General features: G+C 48.1%; 1 protein-coding gene across 2 annotated transcripts in view; it reads right to left on the bottom strand.

Moving 5' to 3' along the window:
- Nucleotides 1-309: 309 nt before the first annotated feature.
- Nucleotides 310-14,124, bottom strand: part of WDR7 (WD repeat domain 7) — a 124,583-nt gene continuing 110,768 nt past the window's right edge. For both annotated transcript variants that reach the window (XM_063319837.1, XM_063319838.1), the window contains 3 exons: nucleotides 4,487-4,591; nucleotides 2,727-2,931; nucleotides 310-2,573 (listed from right to left, as the gene is read on the bottom strand). In XM_063319837.1, coding sequence (XP_063175907.1) covers nucleotides 2,728-2,931; nucleotides 4,487-4,591 — 309 coding nt within the window. In that variant the 3' untranslated portion in view covers nucleotides 310-2,573; nucleotide 2,727. The remainder of the gene's footprint in view (nucleotides 2,574-2,726; nucleotides 2,932-4,486; nucleotides 4,592-14,124) is intronic.

Genomic DNA, 14,124 nt, shown 5'->3' with positions numbered 1-14,124 from the left:
CGCCGGTGCTGGGGAGTTGCTGGATGATGAATAAATATCCCCGAGTTTGGTTCGGGTACATTGGTTTGGGAGCAGAGAGAACTTTACTCTCAGCCCCCTCCTAAACGAAGGCTGAAGTCCCCTCCCTGTGCCCCCCCACCTGCTCTGACGGCGACTCCTTCTGCTCTCCTTCATCCTGATTCTCAAATGACATGAGTGAAGTTTCTTCTATGGTGGAAAGACGTCAGATTCCCAGCCTAGAAATCAGCAGCAGGCAATAATTTACACAGCACCAGGCTGACGCCACGAAACCAACGCTCTTTGGTACGATTCAGTTTTATTTCAGAAGCATATTTACACCAGGAAGTTTAATACAGACAGAGGACAGGGAGTGGATTCCTCAAGAAGTTGCCGGAGAAGCAGACACCGAACCCTTCACCGTACGCGGTGACTTCAATCATCACAACATTTTCATACAGGTGTCTCATCATGTCATCTTTTGCTTGTAAACTGACAACGAAGCCACATACGTCTCCACATTTACAAGGACAAGTCCAAATACAGCACTAACAAATCAATAAAGCACTAAAAGCGTACACCGGAATGACAATCCGCGTTTCACTGGGGCGCTGAGCGAGCCGGGCCGGGCAGAGGGGCAGGATGGGGCCGAGGAGGCACCGGAGCGCAGGCCGGGCTTACCCAAAGGGGGCATCTGCTGGGGACACGCCACCCAGCCCCAGCCCGAGACACCTCGGGGGCCAGCGAGTCCCCGTCAAACCCATCTCTCACTCCCAGGGCTCCGGCTACCAATTCTGGGGCGAGGGTGGAAAACTCCCAGCGCCCTTCTGCGTTTGAGAAAATCCGTTACACTGCCAGCTTCAAACAAACGTTTTAACGCACACGCAGCTTGCTCGCGGTGCCACCCAGGAGATCGCTGCCGGGGCACGGCCCACATTCCCACTGGGACCGCCTTCTGTTTTCCAAGTAAACACACACCTCTACGTGACACCTAGGGAACCTGCGGCGCGCGTGGGACACCGGAGGGAGGACGCTGCCAGGGCCCCCTCCGCTCCTCCCGTGAGCCTACACTGCACGTTACGGCACGTCGTTCTACGGATGGAAAGTCTCTGCGCTTTTTTTAGTTTTATTTTATTTTTTAATCTCCAGGGTTACATATATATCTGTATAAACACAATGTACATGCACGTTGCATTAGTTCACTTAGAAAAGACCCTGATATTCTACTACAGAGCTCTCCACTATACACTACATTCCCGCCAGAGAAAAGATGAACTTTACGGCAGTTTGTGTTAAACATTCCTAATGGTCTTAATTTCTTGCCTTTACTTTTTTTTTTTTTTAAATTACTTTTAAACAGCAAACAGATATGTAGCTTGTGACTGTAAATCTCACTGCCATGTACAGTATACTACACAGACCACCTAAAAAAAAAAAATCAATGCTTTTTATATTTAGAAGCTATTTTTAAAATTCATTTATTCCTTTTTGGGGGAGGGAAGATTCTCTAAGTACCATTTTTACTTTATTATGTAAAGACAGCCTTCTTCTGTGAGCTTTTCAGACAAAAAATGGCAAAGAAAAAGCTATACAAACATATACATCAATATGTTTAAATAAAATAGTATTTTATAGATTTTTTTTTTTCTTTACTGTGAGCATAAACCAGCATACTTTCACACTATTAAATATTTCACACAATTAGATATGTAAGAAGAGGGAAACACAGTCACGGCTGATGTTACACAGGAATATTCCCACTGAAGAAACTGTTTCAATATATCCATTCAAATAACTTACCTCCTACCCACTTTCCAGCATTTTTCCTGCCAGGATCGCTCCCCACCGCTGCCATTTGCGCCGTGCCCTTGCCCTCTGGTGGCAGTGCCGCCGGCGCAGGGGGGCACGGTGTGGGACGCGGAATCGCTGCCCAGCACAAATGGCAGCAGCTTTTGCGAGAAAAAAAGCTTTTGGACTTTTTTTAAATAAATACCTGCATTGGTAGCAAAAAAACACCTTTATATATAAATACTCCTTTTTTCAAGTTTGCTATTCCATCTTCAAGAGATTTGCTTTTTTATTTATTTACACGTGGACTATTATTCTTCCTTCCAGACTACAGCAAACAGCGACTGGGCAACGGCAGCTCTTCCCACTCACCTGCAAACCGGGACCGGGTGTAAGGAAACAAGCCCTGTGGGTCCGAACACAGGCCGCCCCCCCAAAGCTCAACCCCCCACCCCAGCCCTCCATCCGACCCCCAGGTGCCCCGCTCCGAGACGCGTCACCCGCCATCATTCAGTGGTCACTAGGAGAAAGTACATGTAAACACGAGCCTTTTTGGTAAACACTGAGATTCTGCCGGAGTCTCCAAAGGAAAAACGCGGTTAATGAGGGCTGCTGCGTGAACTCGGCTGCCGGCGAGGCGGGGGCAGGTCCAGCCCCCCCGCAGAGCCCGGTGGGATCCCAGCCGCTGCGGGGCTGGCCGGGGAGTACCCTCCGTGTCACCGATCCCCCGCTTCTGCTGCGCCGCACAAGGAGCGCCTTCCCCAGCACCGACACCGTCCTCCTCCCGGCTGCAAGGGAAAACCAGCCGGCGTCAGTGCGGCCACCCCGCAGGGCCGGGCAGGAGCCCACCATCACGGGCACCGGTGCGAGGAGCCGACAGGGAGAGGGAGAACTACGAGGAACTTTGAAACAGAAATGGGTTTCTAGCGCGGGGGATTTACCCTAGACCATAAAGCGATGCTCCTTGCCGTCGTGAGCCATGAGGATGACGTTGCGGTTGGAGGTCCAGATGAGGCGCGCCAGCCGGAGGGCGTTGTGGGAGCCCGGCGAGGCCGGCTGGACGGGGGGCACCTGGTAGGTTTTGATGCAGCGGAGCTGGGGCGCGGAGTTCAGCATGCCGATGCTCCCCAGGAGAGAGGTGTTCATCTGCAGGGACACCCACCGGTCACCCACCCGGCCTGCGGCTGCTGGGGAGGGTCACCAAACCACGACATGCACCCTGAGCTCACCCAAACCTCCACAGCCCTGCCCATCCCCGGGACCAGCGCTGTCTCAAACCAAGATCAATTAAAGTTTTGTTAGAGTGAGGTCAAGCGACGCCGTTCCCTGGCAGGAGAGCAGTGCGCTGCGTGGTCTGGAGGGTGGTTAACGGCCACGCCACACAACCGTGCGCAATGGCAGAGCCGAGGAACTCAGCACGCACGTCTTACTGCGCTCCCGGGGGGCAATCTATAAAGGCACGCTAAGCATAAGCATACGCACTCGGAACGTAAGGGAAAAAAATTGATAATATTATACTTATGCTAGAATATTATTTATCAAAACCATAAACCCACTAGAACTGAAGACAGGCAGAAGAAAGAGCAGTCGTCGTGATAGCTGCAAACAGACAAAACCCAACAGCGAGAGGTTTTTTATCGCCTGGCAGATAAGAGGCCGCTGAGAAGGGATCTGTTGAGTTACACTCTTTGGAGAGCAGGCCAACTATTGCTGCTGCGCCTCGTCTAGCTCTGCGTTCTCAAATGCGAGATTCTCTGACCTAACCCACCGAGATACACAAAATCCTACACTTTCTGAAACACCGCTTTGCTCTCCAAAACCTTTCCGCCCTCGTGCATGGCAGCCCCGGGATTTCCAGCAGCAGGCAGATGGCCGGCCGCATCCCTGAGACGTGCCCCATGGAACCTTGGCAAATCCGGGGACATTTAAGGCGTGTTATTGCTGATGCCACGTCCTGAATTCTGATCAGTACAAAGTACAAGCCATTACTTTTTCCCGGCTCTTCTCGGCAGCAGAGCGGTGTCAGAGAGTGTAAATCATGGCATCTCTAGCAGGGAGCATGCGAGCACCACTGACATTTTCACAATTTAAATCATCTTGAGTAATAACCCTTTTAAGATGACTAATGTTACTGATTTTCCTGCATTAATAATAGTGCCAAATAGAACACAGAAGGGAAAAATCACTAGTGCACGAGGTCACATTTTAAAACTAAATGTGTAGGTATATTTAACTCTTTATGTAAAAGCCACTTTAACGTGAACATTTATACACCTGGAAGAGCGTGGCAGATCACAATTTAAAACTCGTGCCTGACTTTTTTTTCCTCCTACCAATTCTAGAAGAGCTGGTCTGATTGCTTTCTGGATTTTCCCTGAGCACTTAAATTGAATAAACCTAACTGATGGATGAAGGTTCTTGCTGTTCTCGTTTACCGTTTCAGAAATCACAATATAGCAATGGATAATCAGTAATTTTTTTATGGCACCTGTAGAACTACTGAATGATGCAGAAAGCTGGGGAAGCGCGTTGAAGAGTGGTACTCATGGGCATACTGAGTTTCAGCTTCTGCCCTAACTTTTGGGGCTCCCCTGTTGTCAGCATTGCCTTCGGTCCCTCACGGAACGATGCTGAAAGAAGTCCCAAACACGAGTTCGTTAACAATGTGCGTGCAAACAGACGGATGGAGCCGCATCCTTACCTGCCAGAAGGAGAGGTGGCTGTCAGAATTGGAGTACGTGGCGAGGTACCGGCCGTCGGGGGCGAAAGCCACCGCTGTTATGGGTCCTTTATGGCCGTGGATAGTCTGGCAAGAGGGGCAGACAACAGGAACGTGCAAGATTCATTACCCATCACCACGACAATGCTGAACAGACTTTTGACCAAACGCAAACGCACATGAAATTCTAGAAACCTTTTCCGGAAGCCTGAGGGATACCATTACCATCAGTAAAAATCAAATAGTACGTGGAAATACCTCTTCATTTTCACCTCTGTTTTCTGTTACTGTAGCACTCATTTTCTGACTGTCACTGAGTCAATGGGCAAACACCACTGAGGAGCAAAGCCAAGCCCTTTTCCAGAGGTTTTTCCCCATGGGCTGGGGGGGACAGGACGGTGGCACGTGCTGCTCCCGTGCTCCTGAAGGAACGGCAGGAGCGTAACCCCAGCTGTGTCCCGCACCGGGACTTGTGCTCAGTGCTGAGAACGCCCCTTCCTTGGGGCACTTAAATGCCTCCAGACAACCCGAAACCCGAGAGCACACCACTGAAGGGACAACCCGACACACGAGAGCACACCACTGAAGGGACAACCCGACACACGAGAGCACACCACTGAAAGGTCTTACCAGGCAGGACTTAAGCACACACTGCTCAGTATTAAATGCCACGACAATTTCTTTTAAGCATTCTAATAGCTGCTTAGGCAATAAAACGGAATTAAATCATCATATGAACACATCCCCTGCCAAATCTGGTTTTTAAACCAAAGTAATTCATCAGGAATATGAGCATAAATGTGTCTTTAACGGGAATTTTTTTTAAAAAATCCAATAGTTCCACACCCCCGAGGAGCTGTAAGCTGGATGCCTGGGAGGCTCCAGCTGGCGAGGGGGTGTCAGGGGAGGGCAAGAAGCACAAACCCCCCCATTCCCGGTGCTGAGGTTCCCAGCTGTTCCCCCGGCCCGGCAGGAGAGGCGGCTGAAAGCGGGGGCAGAGGTGGGAAGACCACTCGTTACTTGAGGTTACTGTTTGATAACGGCAGAATACGCTTTACGCAAGACCGAGACTCGTTAGTTTTGTGTTCTCTAATGCTTTGGACATCTTAAAAACAGGCAAACCCCGGTGACTGAGCTCCCCTCACACCCCAGGCCCTGGCGGTACAGCCCCCAGAGCATCTCCCGCGGCTGCCGGCAGCACCGAGGCGTTCTCCGTCCCGCAGGTCCCCAGGGACCCGCCCGAGGACAGGCTCCCACTGGCGCTGGTGTGGGAAACCCACAAAGCACTTCCTCCGAACTACCTAACAGCAGCTCTGCCTGCATTAAGAGGCTCTGGGCCAACGCTAAATTGGCAGGGTTTAACCGTGCGGAGAAAAGACTTTGTAATATTCACTGAATAAAATTAGGCTGCGAAAATAAAAGTAGTGCTCCTGTACCCATCGCCGGGACATAAAAGATCTACTCAGAACGGCACCCTGCATCTAAAGTTAGTCTTACATATTAAGAACGCATTAATGTATTCATTTCTTGTTCATCATGTAAAAGGCGAGCGAACTCCGATAGAGCCCCAAACCTCTCTCTTTAATGTAATCACCGCAGCTTAGGATGGAAGTTTGAAAGGGCAATTAATTAGATGATCCGATGTTCAGACCCATCAAACTCTTTAGCACTTAACAAGCAAGTAATACTTGTCAATAAAATATGTTTTGGTAATACAAAGGTAGAAAATCAATAGTACTAGCACACTTGTTGCTCTTTTGACTACTGAAAATGTGTTCCAATAAGTACAATCCTTAAGGGAATTAATCTGCTTTGTTATTTAAAGGAAGTGCTTCTCTAATTGATGCTAATCCTTCCAAGCCAAGATTTATTTTTTAGTGCACTATCTAAACACGTGCTTTGCAATGCTCACCTCGTGTTTCCCAGGCCAAAGAGCAAGCGTAACAAAACCAAATTACTGCTGCTCGTTCAAGATATTCTGCTTGCACCCAGCCCTCGGCCCCGCTTTGCTGCGGTGCCCAGCGCTGCGCTAACGGATGACAGCACTAACGCCCCAAAACAGAGAGCACGCAGCACGCGCTCCTTCCTGGGGAGGGCCTTCAAGCCACCATGTGCGGTTTCTCAGCTCCGAAGCGGCCGTGTTAGCACACAATGAAAAGCACGCAGAAATCTGAGCCGTTCTGCCTTGGAAATAGTCTTAATTCTGAAGGGCAGAGGCGGTGGGACGCGGTGCAGCTGCGTGCAGCTTCCCTCTGCCCAGGCAATTGGTTTTTAATGGGAGGATGCTCCTGGGAGACTATTTGACTTCTGCACCTGCCACCGTCGTCGTCCTGTAACACATGATATACTGGAGCTATGACAACCTAATTCTAAGTCCAATATTTGGTAAACTCTACATTGAATTGCAATATTCTGTTAAAGGTGACATAAAAAATAATCACTGTATCACCGCAGCAATTTTATTTTCATAAATATACTGAAATGCATACTTTGAATTGATAAAGCAACTTATGTACTGCTATAGAGACATACTAATACTTTATCACCTTTATTATTAGATATTTATATCCCCAATCTCTAGGGGTACTGTAACTAAAGCGAAACAAAAAGTTTGTGTCCTGAGAAAGCAGCGTGTCCAACGCATCCCCAGAACGTCCCCTTCCAGTGCCCATCACGTGAGACACACACGAAACAGCTACGCAATACCCTTAAAACGATCTGCCTGCTTTTAGCGTGGAGCAGTACGGAAATATCAGCTCCAGCTTGTGCATGGGACACAAACATCGCTGGGTGAGGAACGGCTACTGGAAAATTAAGGAGGAGGTGATTCTGTGACTCCTTTGTGGATCAGCGGGGAGTCACCGGTGGTGATTTCATGGGCAAACTCAGCAGCCAAACTGGGGTGACCAGCCACAGCCACCTCTTCCAAGTGTTCTCCAAAGCAGGCACAAACGCAACTTTACACAACAACATAAATAAATCAGAAATCTAAAGCTCGTTATGCTAACGGCAAAGCTTAATAAGAGACAGCGAACAACTGAAATGTTATGTTGAAAATCACTGGCGTCAATGGCACTACTGAAAAAAGTAACTCTCCCTCTACTTCCCCCCCAGCCCCGCAACACAATAAAAATAACGCACTTTTAGAATAGAACGTAATGAAGAGAGGTGGGTCTGACAGATCAGTCAGTCTTAGAGATGCGCCACAAAGAAAAGCCAGGTCCGTAGTGCTGTACTGACATTGACATGCACGTACCTCTCTGAGGTCCCCCATCGGTGGCTTGCACTGAGCGATTCCGCATCATGCAAACAAAAGTGTTGGGTTTTTTTTCTTTTTTTTTTTTTTTTTTTTCATTAAAAATTAGAAGCTGGTGCAAAACCCTGCAGAACATATATAGAGCCCAAACCGCGCAGCGGAATAAATATCAGCCTTGGAGATAACGATAAAAACGGCGGCTCCATGAAGTGAATATACAAGAACAACTCCTTAGGCTGGCCGCTGCACAGGTAAATGCAAGCCCCGCGGTGCGGGCTCGCCTGCTCTCACCTCAGGCACAAGGAGATTAACAGCACCTTCGCCAGGCCGCCGTGTACCATGCCCAGGACCCATTTGTCTTTTTTCGTTGGAGACTGTGAATCTTATCTGTGTTTGCAGCAGCACTCCTTCCTGGGCTCCTGCACATCTGTCTTCTCTTGCTACACGCTTCTTCACATCTACTTCCATGGGACAAACTTACCTATTTCAGAATAAACGCGCTCAAGACGGGTACCTACAATGGAGGGGGTACCGGGGATCTTCAGCAGATGGTAGGAAGTCCGTGGCAGGTTTCCCATTCCGTCCCTGACCTTTCATTCCCAGCAGCAGCTGTGTAGCTGTGCCTCTTCAACTTGCAGCCGAGAGGTTTCGGGGGTCTCCAGCAGCGACCCCCCCACGGAGGGGGGCACACAGAGCGAGTATTTCCACACAGCAGGCATCATCCACTCCTGCGCCCCAACACCAGTAGGTTTTATAGAACCACAGAATGGTTTGGGTTGGAAGGGACCTTAAAGCCCATCCAGTGCCACCCCCTGCCCTGGGCAGGGACACCTCCCACCAGCCCAGGTTGCTCCAAGCCCCGTCCTTTTGACTCTATTCTATATCTGGTTTTATAGAAATACGATGCATTGTCAATAATCTGAAACTGAAGTCTTGAATAATGCAGTTATACTAATTTTTGTGTTTAGAAAAGAAGGAAACACACTTGTTCCCAGCTGTCCTGGCGGGACGGACCAGCTGCGCGACGTCTCTCCCTGCAGACGTGCGCTGCCCTGGCCAAGGCCGGGCATCCGCAGCTTTGGGCTTTTATAAAAACAAAGCCAGACAAAAGGAAAAGGCTTCACCTGAAAAGACGGCTGAAATATGATCTCATTTTTCATACCAAAAGTAAATTCTTCCAAGATGGCCCTTCAGAGGTTTTTATGAGCACTTTAAAGAAGAAATCCCTACTTTCCAAGCAATTTAGTGGAAATATCTAAAATACTATTAACTTAAAACAGTTTCAGTACCTTTAATAATTTAATTTCTATGTGAGTTCCAGGAATACTAACAATCGCAGTAAAAATTTCAGGACTGTACTGAGAAGAAGAGTATATTTGCATCTTTAAATTAATTTTCTTCCTGTCCTTCAAGTGGTTTCTCAATAATACCAAGATAAAGTCAAAGCGCACGTATTACATTTTTTAACTTAATAAAATCCGTAACTTAATTTCTGACCTTACAGTAATACAGTTTTGCATCAGCCATTACAATTACTCAGTATTCAAATGTGCCATGCACGATCTGCGAGGCAGATTCGACGGGAGCAGAAAGTGCCCTTGACCGGCGGCGGATAAAAATACATTTATCAGCGGCGTGGCAGGCGGCTGCCAGTCAATATACGCCTCTCGTTTGTTAGGAGCTTCTCCTGCTGGGAGTCCCTCAGCACAATTTGCTTTTACTTCCTGGGCAAATGACAACCAGAAAATGAGGCGGCTTCTTTCTCCACCGAACTTAATCCAGAAAAAATTAGCGACAGCTGCAGCCACCCAAGTGTTACGGGATGGTTCAAAACCGGCCCCAAAGCCCCTCCTGGCACCGCACAGAAGAGCCCAGACCTGGCCTTCTCCTCCCCAAACCACGGCCATGAGAAAAGGATGCGCCTGGATGCGGGATGCGCAAACCCAGCCCGGGCTGCCATTCAAACAGCCCAAAATGTTCACAGATGTTCAACGCCAGCTCATGCTTTAGGAACGTACTTGCCAGGTCAAGGCTTTCATGTGGACCGTCAAAATCCATAGGGCAATTAATTGCCCCCCAACACATAAACCGGCCTCTCCATAATACCAGCAGGGATTTCTGAAACTAACGCCGCTGCACTATATCTAAAGGTTCATAATACTGTAAGGTCACCTCAGAACAGCTGGAGGAGTACGCGTTAGGCAACTTGGTATTCTTATTGAAATCCGTATCTCCTTGCCAATTACCAGTTTAAAAGAGGTGTCAACAGCTCACGGGCAAGCCTCAGGTTTAACTTCTAGGAAAATCATTTAAAGTGTGAATTTTGAGTACAATTAGGATATTCTTACCAATGAAACTGGAAGAAGACAGTGCTGAATATTTTTTCCCTATTTTTAAATAGTATTTTGTGAGATACAGAAGAATTAATTTAAAGCACTAGTAAAAGGGGTGTAATAAGAATTGCGAACAGTTTGTGTAAAAAAAATAAAAAAATATAGATAAGAATCTAGACAAGAGATCATGCTGGACAAACACCGGATCCCTGGATTTGCTCATGCTCGCTGCCGGGAAGCCCTGGAAAGCTTTCGATCTGGAACCACAAATCCCTCAAGGCTGATATTCACCGGTAGTGAGGAAGTCTGGGCTGACAGCCCAGCGCCAGACAGCACCCTGCAGGGAGAAGAGACACTGACCGCTCCCCAAAAAACCCCAACAGGGGCCAGATTTACCATGTATTACACGGATTTCATCCAACCAACTATCAAAACGCAAATCACATCCTTAACGGGCAGAGCTGGTGGAAGGGTGACGAGCGGAGCACAGCCAGCAGGAGGCCGGGCTAGGAGCACGCAGTTCACAGAAGAGTGTCTTTTTTAAACAGAAGAAACTTAAATGAAGAAATAAATTGTCACCCAGATAACCCTGTATGGCTCACAGCACCAGAGGGTGATGAGAGAAGGTGCTCTCTTACAGATACTGTTCTTCAGAACTCATAATTTGCATTGAAAATCAGTCCCTATTGAAAGAAAAAGCTATTAACAATTCTAATTAGACTAAGAATGAAATGCTGTCCTACAGTGAGTTAACAGGAGCTGGGAATACATGGAGCATCCCCTCTCCCTGTGTAGTTATTTACTGTTAGGGAAATACGGCTTGATAATAAGAGTTAAACCGATCAAAACCCTGCGTTCCACCCGCCTACATATGCCAGCTCCTATTCGACAGCTGATAATCGGAGTATGAAACATTTCGAACCTTTCAAACTCCGGTGACGAGCCAGATGTGGTCGCAGCAGCCCTGTTTTTTCTCCTCTCCTGTCCAGGCAGCCATCACGACATTTCCAGAAGTTTCCCACTCTTTCCAGCCAAAGCGTGTTTCGCTAAGGTACCCTTCGGCTAAAATTCCTTCCCAGCTGCGTCAGCACAGATGAAGCTGTGAGAGCGAGGGGGTTTTTGGCACCGCAAGAACACTCATGCTCAGACAGCTCTGTCAGATGCAGCTCTTCCCGCTCAGCTCCAGCTTTACCCACCCAAGTTTTAAAGAAAAGCAGTTAGAACAATGTCACAGTCACGTTTGGAGCACCGGAGTATTTTTAACCTTTGACTTCAGAGCCTTCAACGCACTTGCAAAACACACAAATCCATCATTCCCAAGTGACCCGAGACTTTAAAGAAAAGCGTTCAGCAACTCCGACGGCGGAGGAAAAGCTAACGAGATCAGTGCTTCCCGCCAGGACACTGGGGTTTGGGGACTTAATTATCCTTCTAGAAGTGTCTTCTGCCCTGCGGACTCTGGGAAAGCAACTCTGCTGTCAGTTTTGAAGCAGGCCTTCTGATTTTCGCCGCTCCTCGCTCTAATTTTCTAATCAGCACAGCCGTGTTTCCAGACCTTTTGCGGTTCCTGGGCAAACTGTCACCTGCTGCAGAACTCCCCGACGCTGCTTGTGCTTTCCACGCTTACCGCTCGCGTCCTCTCCAAGGGTCACAAGCATCAGCATCGAGATCGTCAGAACAAGCGGAAGTTTGAAAATCGCGGTCCTCAATTTTAAAATATTTGGAGAACATTTTCTTACAAGCCTAAATCTTTCTTACAAGTAGCCCGTGTACGATGGGTTACACTTAGTGATGCAATGTCATTGCCTTTGGAAAACACAGCAGCTTTTCGACTTTATAAAATTTATTTATTTAAATAATTTATGCTTCTGTCGAGACCCCCCCTTACCTAACTGGGAACACTGGCGAGACCCCCATGCGCAAATAGGCGCGTGCAGTGACGTCCCCCAGGACACCGTGCCACGCTCTCGCGGGGCTCGGTGGGAACTCCAGAACTGCAGCGCGTAACGACTGTCCTCCTCCTCATCACAGCCCGCGCTACTGCCAAAAAAAGTCTTCCGCCTAACAAGATTTTCACTTTTCTACCATCAAGCAAGCATACATTTTTATGTGATGCAGATCACGGGCACCAGCAGATTCCAGAATATTTTGCAATTAACGCTTTGCTAAGGCCTGGTGGGGATGGGCCGAGAGGCAGAGGGTGAAATGCTCTTCAGAACACACCCGGGTGTTCAGAAACCCCATGAACAGTATCAGGGCCACTTATTCACACAACCGCTCTAAATTGCGGGAAAATTCATTCATGATAATAGTAATAATACCTGGAGCATTACATGCCGTTGTACAACTATAAAATCTTCAAGCAAACCAGCGATCAGTAAGTCCTCAAGAGCTGCCAAAGTACAAGAGATGATCTGTTCACACATTGTTCTGGTTATGAGTTATTAAACATGTTTGGGGTACAGACTGTCCTTGCTTGGCGTTAATTGTTTCAATTCCTCCCCAAACGTACTTTGGTATCTGGGTTAAAAGCTTTACTTTGATCGCAGATTTTCCGGGTCCCTCTCTTTTGGGAAAGCCCCTTTGCAGCCGCTGGCAGCCGCGCTGGGGCTGGCTCACAGCCGGGTGTCCCCATGTCCCCGGGACAAACGCAGCCCTGGCCCACAGCTCCCACCCGTCGCTGCTCCAGGGGGGTCCCAGCCCTTCCCAAGCTGGGACACCCACGGGTGGCACACTCCGGGATGCAGGAAGCAAAGGAGGATGCAGTCAGGCACAAAGTCCCAGCTCAGGACCAGGTTCTTCCCTAACAGAGAACAACCCCCCCAAAGCAAAGACGCAGTCACAAAGGCCTTGCCTAGACTGGAGAAAGAGGGCAGTTAAAAAACGTGTTGTTCAACAGTTCTGCACATCTACAGAGACAGGGGCGTTTAAACCCGTGCTTGTTGGCCACGGGCAACCCGAAAGGGAGAAACCCAGACTGACCGTCACCATTTAATGCGCATTAGGGCTCTGTGTCTACTTCAACTATGGGACAGAAAGTAGATGGGGTTTTGCGAGTTATGAATTGTGAGTTAACATTAGACTTACATTTTGGGCTTCAAAGGTATTTGCATAGACTCTTGTTCCAGCTTTTCTTTGAAGGAAGTGATAGGCCTTTAGGAGAAAAGGACGATGGTTCTTACGCACCGAGGCGACTGACAACAACCTATCTGGCGAAACACTGCCAAACCTGCATGGCACAACCTAGGGATTCTCTCTTCCACAAAAATAGCATTTCTGAGAAATTCTTTCCTATCAAAGTTATAAGAACAATGTAAAAAAAAAAAAAAAAAAGTCCTTATTCCCCTTCCCATCTGGATGGGTCCGTGCACAGCTCCAGAAAACTGCTTTAGCAGCACCTGAAGAAAAAAAGCTTTTTATAGAGGGGAAAAAGAAGAGTCAAGGTCACTTTTTGTGTAGGAAATAGTGTCTGAATAGGAAGTAATAGCTAAATTAGATATAATTTTAGATACATGGAAACTCAATTTGCTTTACGGAGCTTGGTATAAAATCTGTATAGCTACCGTTCTGTCACTGCTCCTGGGGATGCCAGGAACCCAGTGCTGCAATAAATCTGTAACTCAGCGGGGGGGGTTGTGGCCCCCAAGGCTGGTCAGCAACTTTTAATATCCTTTTGCAGTCTATTTGACTTTTGGATACTGAATTGTACGGCTTCACAAAGAAAAAAATCCCGTAGCGGAATGGATTACACTGCCAGCTGAGGCACAGGAGTTAAGTAGAAAGCCGTAGTTGAATCAGTTTTTTTATTTAGTTTTTACTAACTTCGGTTATTCAGGAGCAGTCCTGATTTCTGTGCTCGGACTCACAGTCCCAACTCGGCATCTCCCCCAGCTTCCCGCTTCCGAGGAGATGCTCCTGCGCCTGCAAAGGCAGCAGGCCCGCCAAGGCAGAGCGCCGTTAAACCAGCCTCCAAATCAACGAGAACAAAAGGGCGGAAAGAGAAAACACTGCCTTTTAGCAAACCGGTGCTG

Source organism: Chroicocephalus ridibundus, chromosome Z (assembly GCF_963924245.1).
Source record: "Chroicocephalus ridibundus chromosome Z, bChrRid1.1, whole genome shotgun sequence".
Classification (NCBI taxonomy): Eukaryota; Metazoa; Chordata; class Aves; order Charadriiformes; family Laridae; genus Chroicocephalus; species Chroicocephalus ridibundus.
Note: the sequence above shows the minus strand (reverse complement) of the source record. Positions and strands in the feature narration are given on the sequence as shown.